General features: G+C 41.0%; 1 protein-coding gene across 4 annotated transcripts in view; it reads left to right on the forward strand.

The window, feature by feature from the left end:
- The window catches only part of OSBPL1A (oxysterol binding protein like 1A), a 118026-nt gene that overhangs the window by 35833 nt on the left and 62024 nt on the right, over positions 1 to 20169 (forward strand). For 3 of the 4 annotated variants that reach the window (XM_030012343.2, XM_030012348.2, XM_030012349.2), the window contains exon 16: positions 13454 to 13616. In XM_030012343.2, coding sequence (XP_029868203.1) covers positions 13454 to 13616 — 163 coding nt within the window. Of the gene's footprint in view, positions 1 to 5877; positions 5959 to 13453; positions 13617 to 20169 lie in introns of all 4 variants that reach the window. The other variant, XM_041123148.1, reaches the window with a different exon arrangement.

Below are 20169 nucleotides of genomic sequence, written 5' to 3' on the forward strand. Positions count from 1 at the left end.
GGTCTCTTAGCTGTGAAGAATAAAATGGATGATCTCCCATATAGACAGTACTAGTGTGCGTGGGAGGCTGTGTTTGTTTGTTGGTTTGGTTGGTGTTTTTTTTTTTTTTTTTTTTTTTTTACTTCACCTGACCACAATCATGGCTTTCCAACCAAAACTGCTCCTTTCACTTTTTTTATTCAGTGACTCCTCAGAGCTGATACCATTTTTATAATAGAGGTAAGCCATTGTGGAATCTGGCCTCTTGTCTGATTTTTAATCATGTGAACCGAATGTACTTGATGGCTTCTCTCTCCCTCCCAGACAGCCAGTGACTTTAAAAGTTTTCTTTTGTTTTAATATTAATATTCAGAAGTGTTATTTCTGCTTGTTGTGCTGTCCAGTGAAGAAATGCATCAGTATAATGCTGACTGCTGAGTCACTGAGGTTATCACTAGAATTGGTAAATGGGCTGTGTTTAGAAAGTGTTTATGTACTAAAAATAAATCACTTGTATTATAGTTTTCCTTGAAGGTAGATGCCAGGCCTGGTCATCAAGGAATGCTAGTAATCTCTTTCTCCAGAGTGCTTGCATTGTTCTTAACATCACCTCCTTTTAAATGCATCAGTAATATACTCTAAAAATAAATGTGTTCAGTGTTACATACAAATGTGAAATGCAGGCCTATGCTGTCCTTTAAGGATAGTTGATAAGCAGACACAAAGCAAATGATGCTCCATTTATAGTGAAGAACTGAGCTGAATGTTGCTGCAAAGGAGTGGTAAGATAGATGGCCTCTTATGAATGAAGTGCTTCCATTTGTTGCGAATATCCTGAAGAGTCCAGTATAAGAGGATGTCCAGCTTTGATGTAAGCATAGCCCTCATTTGAATATCTCATCTTTGTAGAATGTATTTGGGAGTGACACCTGTGATGTGCTTACTTTGCTTGCATAGCTTTATGTTAAGCCACTTGTAGGGTAAATGTGGACTCAGTCAGTGGTTTTGAATAGGAATGTTTTCCCTCCTCTTATACTTGTCACTGCTACATTATTAATGTTAAAACTTGGACATCAACGCAATAACTCTTGGATCCATAGGTACACTAGGAGTCTTTGAGAATGGCTTTAAAGCATGCCTATTTGAAGGAAGTCTGCAGTGTACATCATAATGTATGGGTACTCCTTAGCTTAGAAGTAGAACAGTTTAGTCATAGAAGCAGACTATAAACTTTTTCATCTGCTTCGGAGAGTTTTGTGCTGCCAAAGTTACACTGCTTCCACAGCATAAGCACATTCAGGTAGGTTGTTTGACCCTTGAGTAGAAAAGCAGCTTCCTATTAATCTTGAAATTTAATAGTGTCACTATCGCAGGTCCCTTTTTTTGAGTCAAGAGCTATGGTGGGAGAAAGAGCAGGGAGAACAAAAGTACTCTTGCCTTGTCTGGAAACATTCAGTTTAACTGGTCAGAGCATCAGCCTCTAGGCCTTGTGCTGGTGTACTGCAGCAGAAAAGCATCTGCACGAACTTGGAGGGTTTGAACTGATAGACATGAACTAATGGGGCAGTCACACACTGGGATTTTCTCACTGTGGTGGGGAATAATCTTAAGTTGTCAAGCTAATGGTATAGCTCCTCTAGGATATGTGGTAATCCATATATGTCAGTAGTTTATACCTTTCTGGAAATGTCAACAGCACTACTACTTGTGGAAGTATTCTGTGCTATGCATGCAAATTGGATTTTCTGTTGTTCCAGTGAAACACCCTGCTGCAAGGCCAGACAAATCAAATTGAGGTGAAAATGAGCTGACTGAGCTTTTAAGACAGCTTGAAACCTTAGACAGTTGCATCTGTGCCTATGGATAGCAGAAATATAGTTTTGTCTGACCTGTATCTCCTCCAGCTCTGAAGCCACATTTCGGGCTAAGGGCTAAACTCTAAGCTCACAGAATAACAAAATGGAAATGGTTGAGGTTGGCAGGGACCTCTGGAGGTCCTCTGGTCCAACCCCCTTGCTCAGGCAGGGCTGCCTAGAGCTGGTTGCCCAGGACTATGTCCAGACAGCTTTTGAGTATCTCCAAGCACGGAGACTACAACCTCTCTGGGCAACTTGTGCCAGTGCTCAGTCACCCTCACAGTAAAAAAGTGTTTCTTGATGTTCAGCGGGAATCTCCTGTGTTTCAGCTTGTGCCCATTGCCTCCGGTCCTGTCACTGGGCACCACTGAGGCTCTGTTGTCTTTGCACCCTCCCTTCAGGTATTTATACAGATTGATGAGATCTGCCCTCAGCCTTCTCTTCTCTAGCCTGAACCGTCCTCAGACATCCACACGGTACTTAAGAGGCAGTCCAGTACAGTAGTTTAGACAGTTTCAGGGAACCATGTGTCACAGATCAGCTGATAACATATGGTCAGTGCTTTTTTACTATTGTCTTTGCTCCCACATACAATTTATTGAATCTAAAAAGCGATGTGTCACTCTAGGCTACCAGATCCTGCTTCAGCTTGGGGTGGGGAGAGCTCTTGGTGTTGCTTAGACTTAGACTTTCATCAAATCTACCTTCTAGTTTTACTCTAGCAGCCAGTGTTTTTCACTGAAGAAGTTCATAAAAGCTTACTAAAAGTTTAAGCTGGGGCCACTTCTTCTTCTGAACTGTAGATGCTACTGGATTGCATATCAGGGAGTAATAAATAGAAGATTTATCAGTAAATAGGTTTGCTATAGTATTTAGTATGTATCTCAGGGAGAAGCAGCCTTGTTTTATCTACTCAATTCATCTTTAGTTACTTTTTGCACAAGAAGAACCTGAGTAGCAATGAGTAACACACTGAATTCTTGCAACAGAGAAAGTAGAAAACACCCCAACAACAACACCCCACCACCACCACCAGATAAGGGCAAAAGTGTTTGAGATCATTCATAAGGAAAGAAGATCTTTTCCACTGAATGAGAATATTTGGATTATCTATTCTGCATGGCAATAGTGGTGTTCTGTAGTGTCTCCTTGTAATATATCAGTAGGTATAATATTTTGGGATAATTGTAGTGGTTTTACACTCTAGCAATTATTTATAACAAAAATAAGAACTGGAGAACTGGAGGCAATATTTTGGATTTCATTCTCCATATGCAAATGTCTTTTTGCTAGTTTGATCTGAGGTTGTGAACTTTCAGTTTGGATTTCTGTAGCCCAAAGCATAGTTATCTGTCTGCACTAACTGCTGGACAAACTTACATACGACAGACTCTAATTTCAGGGAATGTCTTATCAGCCTATGCAGGGCCTAGCTGATGTCTACTTTTTTCAGCTGTTGCCTGCTTTAGGGGTAAGGACAAAACAGTGCCTCAGAGGAAGATCGTCCCTAAGAAGAGACAACCTTTTTAATGCTGCAAGTCCGTCTAAAATCTGCAGTAGAAGTGGGATTTCTGCATTTGTGTCTGTCTATGAAGTCTGATTCTTTAATATTGGGAAGTTGAGAACAGCTTGTTCTGGACTACAGCAAATGAGAATGCTTTCAAAGGTGGATTTTGTTTGGAGACCAGAACTCCAGCACTGTGTTGCAAAACTCACCATTGACTTCTGGCATATGTAGGAGTTCAGCTTTTTTCATTTTTAACTAGTTTGGTTATCATCCAAAATTAAATAAAAACTAGCAAATAAGACATCTGAGTTTTTTTAAAAAATGCAGAACAACTGTACAGAATGCATGTTTGGTTTGGAATTGCCTTTTAAAGAACCTGTTAGTTACTCTTCATGAATAATTAATGAGATTCCCAATGTGGAGCTTGTAGAACAGACAACTAGCTTCAGAAGTGTTAATTTTTTAATAGGATGCTGGTTTCACTCTGAGTCAACAGTGTGTCCAGTTGTGTAGCAGCACGAGTAAGCCAGTAAGAGCCAACAAAAACATACCAAAAACATGACAGTTGCTTCAAGAGAGAAAACATTAATACACGCATTCACTGTGATCCAACTGGGGAGAGGATAGAGAGGGGTTGATCAAAGTTATCAGTGGTGTATACTGAAAAATAACTTAAGGGAAGTAGCTAAATCAAAACTGCCTTAAGATCTATTTTCAAAACAGTCCTTTAAGAATAAAAAGGAAATGTTTCCTGTGTGCATTCTTAAGAACCCTTACATCTTAAAGTCTGGTCTCTCTGTTTGTGAGACTAGCAAACTTCAAAGATGCCCAGAGTCTCTCAAAGGGAAGAGATGCAAAAAGAAAAAAAAAAAAAAAAAAGTCCCTACCAGATCTGAAAACAGGCAACAATATACTGTCCTAGTCCTGTTGACATCAGCATAATTTATCAGGTTGAATGAGACCCTTAGTTTGGGTAAGGTTACTTGTGGCATATGCCTCTGAGGAAATAGATGCTTAATCTCAGTAGGGCAGCAAGATATCTGTGGGGTGTGGTTTCTTCTGGTAATCTCGTAGCTCTGCAACTTGAAACGAGCTTCCCAAACAAGTACACCACTGCTGATGTCATTCAGTCCCAGCTTGTTTTGGCATAAGCTATTGGCAAATGTGAATAGCAGCCATATTTAATTTCAGCTTTACTCTGAATAGAAACAATACTTAACAGAAAATGACAAGATCAGAAGGCTTTTTGTTTGAACTCCTGATATTTGACTAATTGTTATTATAATACTGGAACATGAGTAGGGACAGAATGCACTCTGGAAACTGGCAACTTCTGCAGCTCTCAAACCTAAGTAGACTTCTTGTGATTTATCAGTTTACAGTTAAGTCATCTAAGTAAAATGTAAAAAACAAATACTTTTGAGAGGAAGACTTGGAATTGCCATTAAGTCTCACTTTAGAAGCAAACCAGAATAAGCTCTGTTAAGTCTTGACAAGTGCAGAATCACTTTGAAGAAAGCAGTTTCTCTGATAGAAAAGTTTAAACTCAAGCTTTTAAGACAAAACCATCCTTCTAATCTGCAATCAGAAATGAAGTCTTTGCAGTTTGTTCTTGCACTCCTAGATGGGTTCTTGGCTCAGAACTGTGACATTCTCCACTGGTTAAAACTGCAGTGCTTCATCAGCCTCCAAATAAACAAACTTTGACATAGTTTCCAAATGTGGAAATGGGCGAGGGGAAGGAAGGCAGCAAGGTCCTTGTTGAGGAGGAAGTGTCGGTGTCTCTAGGAGGGAAAGGTGGGAGGCAAACAGTCTTTGTCCCTAGCATGTGGATAGTTCAGAAATTGTTAATCCAGGCAGTCTTGAATTATGAATTTTTATACTAGACTTGTATGTTGGAAGAAGGGTGCTGACTGCTCTCAGCATCTCCAGCTCTTCTCTTAAATAACAGTTCTCTTACTGCCTTGATGTCTGTCTGTTGACATGATCCTGCCGAAGTCTGAGTTTCTTCTGTGTGGATGATAGCTTGGCTCTTGCTTCTAGCAGTGGTTCCACTCTCTTAAGTTTTATGATCATATCTGGTGCTTTCCTTCATTAGTAGAACTTTATTATTTTAATAAATCAAATATAGGGAAATATTATAACTCTGTACTCGGAAGAATGAAATGCAGCCCCTTCCAAATCAGCCCTGCTAAACTCCTCCTCTTGAACTTTTGAGGTGAACATTCGTAGTTCACTGACAATGAATCCTTGTGTTCATCTGGGGAATGATTGAGGCAGAGTCTTATGACTTGATTTACAAAGTCTTTGGTTTCTTTGATAGGCTTTGAGTTGGGATGTAAGTGAATAAATTACCAGGACTTCGAATTGGTATGTATGGGGTTTGTTTGTGTGCATGGGGAGGGGTCTTTCAGCCTTTGTACAAAAAGGAACTTTATTGGTGATGTTTCCTGTATATGGGTCTGAAAGTAAGCAAAATGTTGTTAGCCTTCTGAGGTTTTTTTTTCCTCTCTTGAATTTGATGATCTCAATAAGATGTGGTACTCTGATGCTGTAGCCATAGTAGAGTCAGCTGGCTGGACTTCTGAGATGAAGACTGATGCTGTCTGTGATACAGTAAGTAACCCTTTACCTATCATCAGTGAGCTCAGCTTACCTCCTTGATTAACTGATCACATCCTGTTTTGCATTTCAGTAGTTGCAGTAGCAGTAGTTTAAGTCATTGGCAAATGCTATCCAACTATTCTATTTTTAACTAGAGATCTGATAGATCTCTCAAGCTGGGTAAATGGTAAGCTTATAGCACAGAGAGAAAACCTAAGCAAGAAACTATGGCTGAAGTAAAGCATGGCTTTTTTTGGATCAGTCCTCTGTACCTTGGGGTGAGCCAAAGCTATGATGTTTACAAGAGCTAGTTTACTCCAGCAAATGAAGAGTTATGATACAAGGCCTTAACATATGTTAAGATAGCAGATGTTTGTCACAAGTTTCTTGTGGTTGATGATGATGGGGAGTGGTGAGTTGGCAGCAGGACTCTGTGTGGCCTGTGTGTAAACAGATGAGAACTCCAAAACTTTCGTATAAAATATTTACATTCTTTAGGGCTTTAGGAATCTAGTGATGTGTTCATGAAACTGATTGCATCTGTTTGGAAACACTTTGTTTTTGCTTTAATGTGAGCTGTCACACTTGCAGTTTTATGATATGTCATAGGAGTGTTCATAAAGCACTTGTTCCTTTATCTAGTACTTCAAATACCTGAGGCATGCTTGCAAAGAAGCATACTGAAACTAAAACTGTTCCTGGTTTTAGGTTGGGGGGGGGAGGAGGGTTAGGAGAAAAGCAGGATTTTACATATTCATATCATATACTAATGTGTGCTGAGTGGGAGTTAAGTCCCATGAGTAGAAGTAAAAATCAAGCCTTTTTTTTTTATTTTTTTTTTCTGGAAAACTTTCTGAATTGAAGTTCCAATGTGGTTAAAACTATGAGAACTCCACATGAGAGCAACTGTTTTCAGTTTTCACTTCAGTAGCAGCTTGAACAACAGCTTAATCCTACTCTAGGTAGCAGAAAATCTAAAAGCACTTTTTCATAGAAGCACATCCTGTAGAATGAGCGCTGCAGTAGCATGCTTCAAAGTTGGCTAATGAAATATATAGAACTGTTCCATTTCTAAACAGATATGCCTTGGGGAAGATATTCAAAGTCTTTACATTTCTTCCATGATGAAATGAAAAGGCAGGTTTTCTTCAAGACATGGAGGCAGACCTGATGCTTCTCGAAACTGTAGTTCTCATTCTAAATTAAATGTAAAAGAAGAACAGATTTACTCAGTGCTAGTTTAAACTGGTCATCACAAAGAACTGGCTTATGCAAGGAGGCGCTAGCAATAGGGACTGTATTGTACTAACAGCAAAATTGCAACTATGTGAGCTTGTCTGTTAGAATAGACAAACAGTGTACATACCAAACTGTCTGCATTGCGGTTGTGATTTGCACTGTTAGCCTCAGGTTTTTTTGGTAGGTGTTTTCATTTGGTATGAAGATCACAGAAGAAGGGAAAGAATCCTCCCCTTGGATTCCCAGTGCTTCCTGTGAGTAGTTTTCCATAGTGTAATGTGTTACAACACTGAGCTTTGTAGGTTCTGTCTTTCAGGATAGTATGTCCTGTTGGAGTAGCTGACCTTGGAAATGAACAGTTTCATATAAATAGGTGTAGTGTGAAACAAATGGCAGGTTTAACTGGCATTTACTTCATTACAGAAAGCAGGATTACATTTCTTAATGTCAGGAGATGTCTACAGAAAACTGTCGGTTCTACTATAGCAGTGTTTTTCTAATTCCTTGGTTATATGTTAATTTCCAGCCAGGTGTTAGCTTGCTACTGAAAACTTGCACCTTGCGTCTGTACTTCGTGGCAAATGTCCCATAAGCAGTGACGTTTTGGGGAGGATGGAATTTCTGTGGCAGTTGGACAAAGCCATTCATTTTGAAAACCAAAACCCCACTTCTGAGTAGTCGGAGACATTGGTGAGGCAGTGTCATAAGCTGCTCTCCTGCGCTCAGCTTGCTGCAGAGCAGAATTGGTACGTGGTGTACTGACACTCTGGCTGTCTGGCTTCAGATCCCCTGGTGGTTGTTATGTGAAAGAGGTGGTTCTTCCATCCTACACAACTCGAAAGTCTACATATTTTGGGCATTCTTACTGCTAACACTGAAGTTGAGTGCTTTTGAAAGTAAAATTCAACTAATCACGCCGCAGTGTTGTAAAGTCTGTCTTTTCTGTCTTTCAGTCCAGGAGAACCTAGAGCTAAGGTATGCTGTCTTTTAATTTACTATTCTAATGTTAAAGGCAGGCAGCCCTACATATTACTGAGGTGTCTGTATTTGTTCTATGCCTTGCTTGCTATGTGCTGTTTTTAGGATTTACTTGCAGCTGCAATAGCATGTTGCTGAGATGATCATTTATTAGCTGGGCATACAGTGGTGTGACCCTTTCCTACCCCACAAAAGTGCCACTGTTGTTGGGCATTAATTTAAAATAAAAGCATCCAGCACCAAACAAAGCAAGTATTTTGTGTATTGTACTGAGATGTCTTCAGGATGGACAGAGAAGCCTTGGTTACAGGCTGCACTGATATAGTTTGAGACTTCAGGCTTTAAAAAAGAAAAGGAAAAAAAAAAATCAAAATAGTGGCTTTGTGCATGTTACTAGTCTCCCGCCTACCTCATGGAAGCTAACGGTACAGAAAGGGATGGGACTGGTGTTTGTTACACACAGATAAGCTTTTTTTTTATTTTATTATGGAATAGGCATGTCAACTTTCTGCTGGTAATACACAGTGAAGGAGTTAACTTTCAAACCATGCTCTTGTGCTTAGCAGGATTTATAGTAGCATGGAAGGACAATAGAATTGTCTGCAAATAACTTGTTACTTTCCTTTTAAAAAAATAAAATAAAGGTCTGACTGCTAAAATAACTCAATTCTAGTGTTTAAACTCACAATTCAGTGCTTGCAGCCCAAAGGACTCAAATATTTATGGGAAGCTGTTGGAAGCAGATTCCTGTTCAGTTAAACCAGAGGTGAAAACAGTTACCAGAACTTGGATATCAAACCTCTTCAGCTGGAGAAGTATTTTTTAAAAAAATAAGTTGTTGCACTGACCTATATACTGAAGTCTTGGTTCTGTGTCAGTGTATCAGGTTATAGCTGTGTCTATAGCTGTACGGTTAATGATCGAGTTATTGTTTGCTTCTGTGAGACAAAGCTAGTTTCCATCAGCAATTATAAATCTGAAGTTTCACGATAATAATATTCTCTTTAGAGATGAAAACAAGACTGATCTTAACTGTCATTGTCTGACAGTGCAAGCCCAAGCCCAACTTTATTGATAACTAATTGCTCTCGTGCAGAATAGCTCCTGACAAGGGTAGGGTAGGAAGCCTGACCAGTTGAACATTGGGAACTCAGCTGGCATCATACCAGGCTCACTAGAGTGCTCTCTGCTGCTGTCCCTGTGAAGCTCTGGAAAGCTTACAACGCTGATGGTGGCACTGGCATTGCAGGGAGCAGCAACAGGGATCAGAAAGATGACAGACATTCCATAGCTGGAGGATGAGGAGCTGAACCCGGTACAATGTGAATTGCCATCTGTTTCCTTCTCAGCTCAGGCACCACTACTAAAGGTACAGAAGCCACGGCTGTATCACAAGCTGTGTCGTTTGCAGACTGTCAGTAAAATGTCTTTTATGGTATTTTCCTGGGTATGCTCATTATCTTGGTGTGATATTTACTACCTTATTGTCCTGGTTTCGGCTGGGATAATTTTCTTCCTAGTAGCTGGTATAGTGTCATGCTTTGGATTTAGGATGAGAATAGTGTTGATAACACACTGATGTTTTAGTTGTTGCTGAGCAGTGCTTACACTAAGTCAAGGACTTTTCAGCTTCTCATACTGCCTTGCCAGTGAGGAGGCTGGGAGGGGACACAGCCAGGACAGCTGACCCAAACTGGCCAAAGGGATATTCCATGCCATATGATGTCATGCTGAACAATAGAACTGGAGGGAGCTGGCCAGGGGTGGCAGCTCACTGCTCAGGGACTGGCTGGGCATCGGTCAGCGGGTGGTGAGCAATTGTATTGTGCATCAGTTGTTTTGTATATTCTTTTATCATTATTATTTTTTCCCTTCCTTTTTCTGTCCTCTTAAACTGTCTTTATCTCAACCCACAAGTTTAACCTTTTTTCCAATTATCTCCCCCATCCCACTGGGGGGAGTGAGGGAACAGCTGTGTGGTGTTTAGCTGCCTGCTGGGTTGTATCGTCGTTTTATGCTTGTCTTCCTGCTTTATACATAGATTCTAAAGATTTTGTGTTGGAGCACTGAAAAAAAGACAGGATGCAGAAATAAAAACTTTGGGAAAAGGTATAAAGCTGAAGTGTCATCTCAAAATGGTGGTGGAGTAGCCAGGAAGATGGAATAATGCATCTCAGAACTTAATCATTGGCCAAGTCTTGTGAATGAAAATTAGAGTATGGCAAAATTATGCATAACAGCAATCTACTACTTATGCTTTGGGAAAACCTATCACTCAGGTGGTCAATTATGTTGTTCAATAAACTTATGCTTTGAAAATAGTGCCAATCTCCCTGCATATTTCTTGTTAAGCAGTTAAGAATGGAGTGCGTGGTTCTGGGAAAAAAAAACCCACCAGCAAAACATCCTGCCCTTACAATTAAATTGCAGCCAGAAGGTTTTAAGAGGTGTCTCTTGTCAATGATAGAAGACAAGGTGACAAAATGGTGGTGTTGCTTAAAGCTGCTTTGTGTTTAAAAAATAAAAATAAGCAGTATGCTTATTTCAAACAAGGTTATTTCTCCAGTGATACCTGTGTTTTTAAGTAGAGTACATGGAGGTTGTAGCTCTATCTCTGCCAGCATTGCTTTTCTACAGGTGAAATCAGTCAAATGATGGTAGGATGATAGTAGAACCATCTTTTTTTTTGAGGTTTTCACATTGACACTGTAGGACTGTTTTGGTGCTTAAGGACATAGTATAGTTACAGACAGTATCTCCAGACCACTACCTTCAAGGAGCTGCTGGTGTAAACTCTTACCCTTAACTGAGTACTAGGCTGTAGAGGTCCGTAGAGCCTGCTCTCTGCTCTCTGAATGTGTCTGTCCATCCCACAAGCTCAGTACTGTTGACAAAAGTTTTATATTGGACTTTCATCTCCAGCTCCCAAGTACTGAATTTTCATTCAGATATTAATGAACATCCCAAGGTTAAAAGCAACAAACTTAAATGTTTTCTTTTTTCCTTAGCTTCTGGCTAGTGTCATGCTCCTTACGTAACAGCTGAAAAACTTTTTTTGTTACCTAGTAGTAGTGTGTAAATGCTGTACTAGTAAGTGTTTGGCAGCTAGGAAGCCTGGAAGTACACAAAAAAGTGAACCTTACTGTGAAGTCGGCTATTGATTTTCCAAAAAGGGAGTTTATTTCTAGCACACCTTCTGCTGTTCTGAATAGCTCTACATTATGATAGGGCAGAGGAGCGTTAATAAAAGACTTTTTGGGGGGAGGTGTGGTGTCTTAAGCCTATATCAGTTGTCGCTTGTTTAGTCACACTACCGTGCTTTTAGAGGATGTAAAAAAAGGTTCATTTGGGTTTTGTTAGATATATTTGGATTTTCTTTCAATTCGCTGTTAAATATTGAAACTTAAGTTAGGTAAAGATTTAAATCACCCAAATCATTTATCAAAATGAAATCTTAAAGCATAAAGGCATCTAATTCAATACTGCAAAAAAATTGCAAATACCATTTTAATAACTGGTTTTACTTTGCTGTTTAAGAAGAATGAACAGTACCATTTTATTCTCAGTCCTCCACCCTCCCTCTCTCAGGAGAGTGGAATACTGATGCTGTTTCTCTAAATGGGCAGTTCCTTAACTGTTTGATAGGATGCAAAATGTAACCCCCGCAGAAACTGCTTAATGACAGATCTTTTGCAGTGGCATATCTGATTTGTATGAAACAGTGCAGTTATTGGGTTTGTGGGTACAGTCAGAGTAAACTTTAAATGAAAGTGACAGTAACTAGTCCAGACTTTTTTCATTTTGTTCAGGGTAAAACTATTAGACAGTAAGTGACTTACTGGTTTTATTGCTTTCAATTAGCAACCCAATTTTATACTCTTTTAATTATCATTTAATTGGATTGCCCCTTTACACTCAGAGCCTGGCAGCCAAACCAGCTGATTTAGTATTTGGCACAATTGAGGGGGTGAAAATTTCTCCCATAAATCTTTCTCCAGAGGATATGTTACTGCCAGCATAGAAACTCTTCTCTGGATGTGGCAAATCTGCTTTAATATCTTCTTTCTAGCCTCTAAATTTGCACCCCGTCATTTGTGCCCAGCTCTTTAATCTCCACTATTTGAGTGGTTGTTATAAAGTAGGGGGCTGAAGCCTCCAAAGTAAAGCTTTAATGTACAATGTAACCAGATAGGACATACGAACAGTTCTTAAATTAGATTCAAAAAGGTAATGTTGGTATATGTGTAAGTTACTTAGGGAAGTGTGTAAGTTGTCCCTGTAACTGTTCCAAGAGATTAATTGTCATGTCCTTGCATGTTCTTAGTGGAGGGGGAATTAGCGTCGTAAAGTGACCTTTGAGAGTAAACTAGAGGACAAGGGAGTGGTTGGTGATGCTTTTAAAAAGGGAGAGAGGAAGATAAAAGTCAATGGTTTTAGGGACTGAAGGAGAAGTAGCACACTGAAGCCTTGCTGGGCTGGGAGAAGAGGCCCTTCCTCAGCTGTCAGCTACAGCCCTCTCCCCTCCTCTGGCAGAAAGAGGGGGATGGAAAGCACCAGCAAAAAAAAAAAGGAGGAGGAAATAGGAAGGACGTGTTGCTGTCCCGTTACTAGTCCCAGATTCAAGATGTGTTTAACATCATCCTCTCTGGAGCTGATTGCATGTGTGGCCTTACAAAAACCCATCCACTGCCTGATGGCTGGGCTTCTTTTTTTGTCAGCTTCTGGCTCGTCTGTAAACTGTTTCGGGAATGGGGAGGGAGGGCTGTTTATACTGACTTTAAATCAGTTAGTAGAGGAATCTCTTTTTTTAACCTTCTCTCGTAATCCTCAGGGTTAAATGTTTTCAGCTCATAGTTCAGTTGTGGTTATTTGTAGCTGGCATTCACATTTGCTCTGTAATTCAATTTAGATGATGCTGCTTGGCCCAAATTAGAGCAGACTAGTAGAAGGAGCTTGGTGTGTGTAGAAACCGATCACTAACTCTAAGGTCTTCCAAGTAGAGTTGTAAATATTTCCACTCAGTTTTAAGGTACAGTTATCTGGCTTGAATTCACTTGTGGAACTGTGATTTGTACTGTCAGGTCTTATTTGTCAGATTTCTCAACTATTGAAAATGCTGAGTAACAACCTTATTGTCATCACAAAAATACTGTAATATTCTCATTAATTCATGTGGTTTCAGTTCCAGCTGTGTGTCAGTTATTTATTTATTAGTCTATTTTCTGAATAGCTTCCAGCTACACATTCTTCGGAGAGATGAGATTTTATTCATACATGTATCTACTTATAGGTGAGGAATTTGAAACTGGAGCATGAGCAGGAGAAAAACAAGATCTTGTCAGAAGCATTAGAGACACTAGCTACCGAACACCATGAACTAGAGCAGTCACTGGTTAAGGGATCTCCGCCTCTCAGCATCATCAGTGAAGAGCAATTCTATGATGCTGTTTCAGGTAAGTAATGATGTCCAGAACGTGAGTGTGTAGCCAGCACATGTGTGGTGAATGCATTGTGGGGGTGGGAACAGTCTCACTTTAAGTGAAATCTCTGCCTTTCTAATGTGGAACTAATTTTAGGAGAATGCTTCATGTGCTTTATGAACGGGCCTCTAAAATTTTGCCTGAGTTCACCTACAGAATTGTATTGTTTCACCTTAGCATGACAAAAAGTTAGAAAACCATAGGGCAGTCATGAAAGGTCTGATTGCTTGCATGTCTACGCCCTTTTTTTTAAATAGCGAAACTTAAGGTTCCTATTTTAGGAGGTGTAACTGTATCTCGTAGTCCTCTGACTTGCTTTCTCCATGGTGGTGTAATGTTTTTTCTTTTGTTTTGTTGTTAAGATCAGTCCATAAAAATCATTAGTTGAGGGATAATGAGCTTAAGAAAGGCTTGTTCCATTTCACTTTTGTATACCTTAAGTGTCACAGGTGGAAGAAAAGGATGAATTGAAATCCTCTGTGCATTTCTGAAATATATTTTCTTTCCCTGTCTGCTCTTCAGTTTAGTATCTTTCATATTTTCATGTGCAGAACATGCAAATAGTGATTTTTGGAAAACTCTGAGCTGCATAAGATGATTACAACATGCATTTGTATATAGAGGCTGTACATAGTGCAGCTCAGTAATAGCTCTAACTGGGTGGTCATGTAGACAGCGCACAGCTGTCTACAACTACAAAGAATCTGGAAGAGCTTGAGGGTGAACATAGTCTAACTGTAGCAGGTAATTAGCTTGTGATGGCATACTTCACGAGGTAGTATAGGGTCACTTTTTCTGTTAGCTGAACTGTCTGATGCTTCTGACGGATGAGAAAAGCAGTGTTCCCAGACTCCTTGATAGGTGCTCTGCAGTGCACAACTTAAGCAGAGAATAAAAACAGGGAAAGTGGAGTCTGTGATCAAGTATAGTGCTAGCATAGGAATGCAGCAAATCAACAGCAGACTTGGCTGCTTGGCGCAGTAACAAATTTATCAAGCCTTCAAGGAGGAGAAGAGATTGAGGAACACTAGAAACAGGTTCTTCAACCAGAACCAAAAGAACAATTCTGCTGAAAGGCCTCAGGCTCTTTTGCTTGTCGCAACAAAGCAGAGACTAGTTGTTTATCTGGTGCTGCTGGAATGTAGTCTCTCCAGCAAGACTTGCTTTGTGTGTATGAGAGAATACTCAGCTTTAAAGAGCTGTTAGTCTGTACATCTACATCTCATAACTGACCTAGTCTCTAAATCATCTTGAATGAAAGTGTCCAAAGCCTCCTCTGTAGTTGGGAGAGATGGCCTTTTTGTCACTTGAAGCTGCAAACAAATTACATCGAGTGGATTTGTATAACTGTGAAACTTGTTGACCATATATATCTGTGTACGTGTGTATATATATATGTATTGGTTTTGTTGGCAAGGTTTTGGTAGCGGGGAGGGTTACAGGGGTGGCTTCTGTAAGAAGTTGCTGGAAGCTTCCCCTGTGTTCGAGAGAGAGCCAATACCAGCCGGCTCTAAGACAGACCCGCCGCCGGCCAAGGCCGAGCCAATCAGCGATAGTGGTAACGCCTCTGTGATAACATTTTTAAGAAGGAAAAAAAGTTGGGACAGGCAGATTCGGCAGCCAGAGAGAGGAGTGAGAACATGTAAGAGAAACAACCCTGCGGATACCAAGGTCAGTGAAGAAGGAGGGGGAGGAGATGCTCCAGGCGCCGGAGCAGAGATTCCCCTGCAGCCTGTGGTGAAGACCATGGTGAGGCAGGCTGTCCCCCTGCAGCCCATGGAGGTCCACGGTGGAGCAGATATCCACCTGCAGCCCGGGGAGGACCCCATGCGGGAGCAGGTGGGTGCCCAAAGGAGGCTGTGACCCTGTGGGAAGCCCGCACTGGAGCAGGCTCCTGGCAGGACCTGCAGATCTGTGGAGAGAGGAGCCCACGGAGCAGGTTTTCTGGCAGGACTTGTGACCCCTTGGGGGACGCACGCTGGAGCAGTGTGCTCCTGAAGGACTGCACACCGTGGAAAGGACCCATGCTGGAGCAGTTTGTGAAGAACTGCAGCCCGTGGGAATGGCCCACATTGGAGAAGTTCGTGGAGGACTGTCTCCCGTGGGTGGGACCCCACGCTGGAGCAGGGAAGAGTGTGATGAGTCCTCCCCCTGAGGAGGATGAAGCGGCAGAAAACAACGTGTGATGAACTGACCGTAAACCCCATCCCCGTCCCCCTGTGCCGCTGGGGGGGTTGGTAGAGAAGCCGGGAGTGAAGTCGTGCCCAGGAAGAAGGGAGGGGTGGAGGGAAGGTGTTCTGAGATTTGGTTTTATTTCTCATTACCCTACTCTGGTTGATTTGTAATAAAGTGAGTTAATTTTCCCCAAGTTGAGTCTGTTTTGCCCATGACGGTAAGTGGTGAGTGATCTCTCTCCTGTCCTTATCTCGACCCACAAGCTCTTTGTTATATTTTTCTCCCCTGTCCAGTTGAGGAGGGGGAGTGATAGAACGGCTTTGGTGGGCACCTGGCAACCAGCCAGGGTCAACCCATCACAATATATGAAAAAAATATATGTCAATTCTCTCTCCTTTCGGAGAAGTTATTTGACATATTTAAATTGCAATCAAGACTCACTTTCTTGACTGTCAACTTCATCAGACTTGTGTTAGATTTTCTTCTCTAGGTTGTTCACATTCAGTGCTTTGCAGTGATTAGGGTCCTCTCTGTCTCTGAAGGCATGTGTTTGGGGGAAAGGCACTCTGATTTTTGAGGGGGCTACTGAAGGGGAATTGTGACGTGTTTTCCTGGCTGCTGGATGCATGTTATGACTTTCACTGTAAGCACAAAAGGAATTAGTTTTTTGCGGGTGTCTGGGGTGGGGTTTTTTTGCTAATGACTGGGATCCTGGTAATACTTTCTAACCCTCTTGTTTTTGTGCCACGTCTGTGGAGTCTCAAGTAGGAGGCTTCTTGTCTCTGTATGACAAGAATACAGTGGGAGCAGAGGAGTCGGGGATATATGGCACTGGCTCAGAGTTGGGGAATGTAGGTTGCCTTCCCTGGGCTAACAAGACAGGTGAGATGATGATAAATACTTTCATAACAGAGAGCAGTGGCTAGGCCTAATTGTTAGAAACTAAAAATGTATACCTCCAGAAATCTAAACTACTAGGACTTCATCTTCAAAGCTTTTGCTAAACCTGATTTCCAGACTGATAATTAAGTTAAATGATACTGATTTTTTTGATAAATAGACATATTCATGAATTATCTTACTATGCTGTATAGGAGATTGAGCAAACACCAATGTATTTTAACAGGGTGATGTGACAAGTTATAATGTCTGTCAGTGGAAAAATGCCACTACTTGACAGTATTTTTTCTATTAGGATACCATCTTTTTCTAGTTACGGTTCTCTGAATTTTTAAATCTCCACCGTAGGAGTGAGTTTAGAAGTGAGAGTATTGCATAACTAGGCTTGCTCTTTGAGCTGAAGAATCGTTGGCTTTGACTTGACAGGTTGAAAGAAAAAGCCACTGCTGCTTTTTTGTTTTTTAAGAGAATGTTGTCTGCATATTAGACTTCTGCTCATTTACCATCAACAAAAGTATCACTAGCTGTGACAATTCAGAGCAATGCAAGACTTTTCAAAGAGGTTTTTTTGAACAAGTGTATTAGAAGGGATATGTTCACAGCAGCAGCTACTTGTCCCCATTCACCATGCTCTGATTCACATTGTAGAGCAATCTGATTGCATGAACCGGACTCCTGAATGAAGCTGAATCAGAAGATACAGTCCAGTTGCTATTGGACACTCAGTCCGTGGTAGGAGAGTAGAGCTAATCTGGAAGAGAACACCACCAGAAATTTATCTAGTTCAAGTGTCAAGTCCTCCGCACCATCTGTTTGGCTTGAAAATCTGCTCCAACTGAGCTGTGATACCTGCTAATGTTGGCATAGACTAAATTGGTCACTGATAAATCTGTGTTGTGTAGTTTTGTTTGTAGAAATTGTGGGCACAATTACAGAAATATCCTCTTTTCTTTTCCAAAACCGGGATGAGGAAAATGCTTGTAATGTGGTAAGATTGCTTACTGTAGTAGTAGTTTATTTGCTGAAGTCTCCCTTTTTAAGTGATATGCTGTTATCAATGCTTTCTGACCATTGCGCTGATTCCTAAATCCTGCAGTGGGAGAGGAGTAGACACTGAACATGAAGAGAAGAACCTACAGGAAATGGGAGTTATTTGTGTTACCAAAGCATGATATCCAGTGTTAAGAACAGCAAAGTTAAGAGTGTTATTAACCTGTACTCTGATAGCAATAGGTCAGTTAACAGTGCATCCCAGTGCACTGATCCCTCATCATGGGAGTGGTGGAAATGTGTAATTAAACTCGATAGCCCATGGAGTGCTGGAGCTCTCTGTTTCAGGGTTGAATGCTTAACCTGTGTCAAACTCTTCTATGTTTAAAGTAGGGTGGGACGGAGGGCGGGGCGGCTTGGGGAAGGGAAGAAGCACTAAACAAGTAGCTAAATTTAATAAGACCAACAGCATCTCCTAGAGAGTGGAGAAGTTACTAGCTTTGATTAAGTATACAGACCTCAGAAAGCATATGAAAACAGAATACAAATGCAGAGTCCATCCACAATGCTGAAAAATGGCTAAGCAGGTCAAGAATTAAAGGGTGAAGGTACTTGATTTTTGCCTTGCGGATAAGATTCCCTGATTATATGCAAATTGCACACCCAATTTGGGAAGAGCTTAGAACTGTCCTGATTTCCCTCTCTGAGAGGTGGGGTTTTTCTGCAAATACAGCTTTTGTGTGTGTTGAGGGGGGTATTGATGGTTTTACATAGATGCGATCTTACTATAAAAGCAGTTACTTAGCTACAGGAATATTTAGATTATACTAAAGCTAACCTGTCATAGTACAGCTTCAACTGTTATGTGCCACTAATGGGTGCTGTGTTTATAAATAGTGCTCCTGAATGGTACAAGTAGTAGTAGACTAGTTGTGTTGCTTTTGCTCACTTCCTAATTAGGTCTCCAGGTACCAGCTCACTTAAAAGTAAAAATTGTACAAAAAAGCATAGAAACTTACTGCCTTTTCCTTCCATGTTTAGGGTTGTTTGTCAAGTGGCTTTTTTTTGAATGTGTACCAAAAATATTCCACAACCTCGGTGTGACCACTGCTGACTGTGGACTTCTTGCCTTGAATTTAGTTAAAAGAATGAATTCAAGTATCAGAGAGGGATGGGAAATGCTTGGTCAGAATTAAAACCCAACCTTGCCAGTGGTTAAACACTGCCTTTCTCAGGTGTATTTATTAATCAGATACATTGGCCAAACTTTTCTGTCTGGAACTGAAGACTTAGCAGTTGTTGCAATAGGAGATGAACTTCCCTTGTGTTAAGTTTCTGTCATTGCTTCTGCTGTTTCCCCTTGCTCTCCCACTCTTCTGAAGCGTAGCTGGTGTTTTTACTGTTACCCTGACACTTCAGGTTTCATGAGCTGGAGTGCTTCCTAGTCAGCCTGGTCTTGTCTTAAAGTTCACTTAAAAATTTTGGCATCCGAACAGGGACTCTTATTTCTTCTCCCCCTTCCTCAGCCCACACCCCCTTAAGTTCAATAGAAGAAAAATCTCATTTTCTCCTAGTCATCTGTTTGACAGCTGCTCTGTAGCAACTTGTGAATATAAATCTTTTTTTGCAGTGACGGGGGAGTATGCAAATCTAATTCAGAAGAGATTTAGCTGCAAGTACACAGCAAAAAGCTCAGTTTGAGTTGCCTGTTGATCTGTGCTCACAATACAATACTAGGCTTGTTCACTCTGACACCTAAACAAACTCTCAAGGCTTGTTAAGCTCGTTGGGTCAAAGGAGGTAGCTGAGGCTTAGGGATTGGAAATTGAGACCTTTGAGAGCCACTTCTCAGGAAAATGGGAGAGATTTCTCTAGAGAGCAATTTCTTATAGGAGTGTCTGGTTTCGTTCTTATGGTGTTCTTTATTGTATAGCATGCTTTTGTTGTATTAAGTAAGGCACATGCCCTGAAGAAGGCTGGGTCATCAGTGTCTAGAGGTCTGGAGAGGTTTGCAGGTGCTGAGTTCAGCATAATTGTCTCTGGCACTGTAAGGCCAGCATTAGGAGAACTAATGGTGTAGCATTTTAAAATCCTTGTTATACTGAGAAGCATATCAGAGAGTGGTCAACGGTTCTGGTGAAGCTTTCCTATTCTTCCCTTTCCACCTCTGGAGTCCTAGGTCTGTTGCAGAAACTCAAATTGAGGGAATTTGTGTGTTGTGACTCGTCTGAAAACAAGACAGCCCCAGATGGTATGGGAGAAGCAAGGAGCCTTGCAGGAGGCAGATTCTTTGCTTTACGTTACTGGGTTTGCTTCATGCGTTTCTTGTCGTGATAACCGTTGGCACAGTTGAGCAGCTCTTTCAATAGAGAGGTGGAATACTTACCTTGAAGGGATTTATAGCTTGTCATGTGGTCACGGTGCTGAGGCCCAAATTGTGTTATGCTGTTAGAGTGTCTGT

The sequence above is a fragment of the Aquila chrysaetos genome, chromosome 4, assembly GCF_900496995.4.
Source record: "Aquila chrysaetos chrysaetos chromosome 4, bAquChr1.4, whole genome shotgun sequence".
Taxonomy (NCBI): Eukaryota; Metazoa; Chordata; class Aves; order Accipitriformes; family Accipitridae; genus Aquila; species Aquila chrysaetos.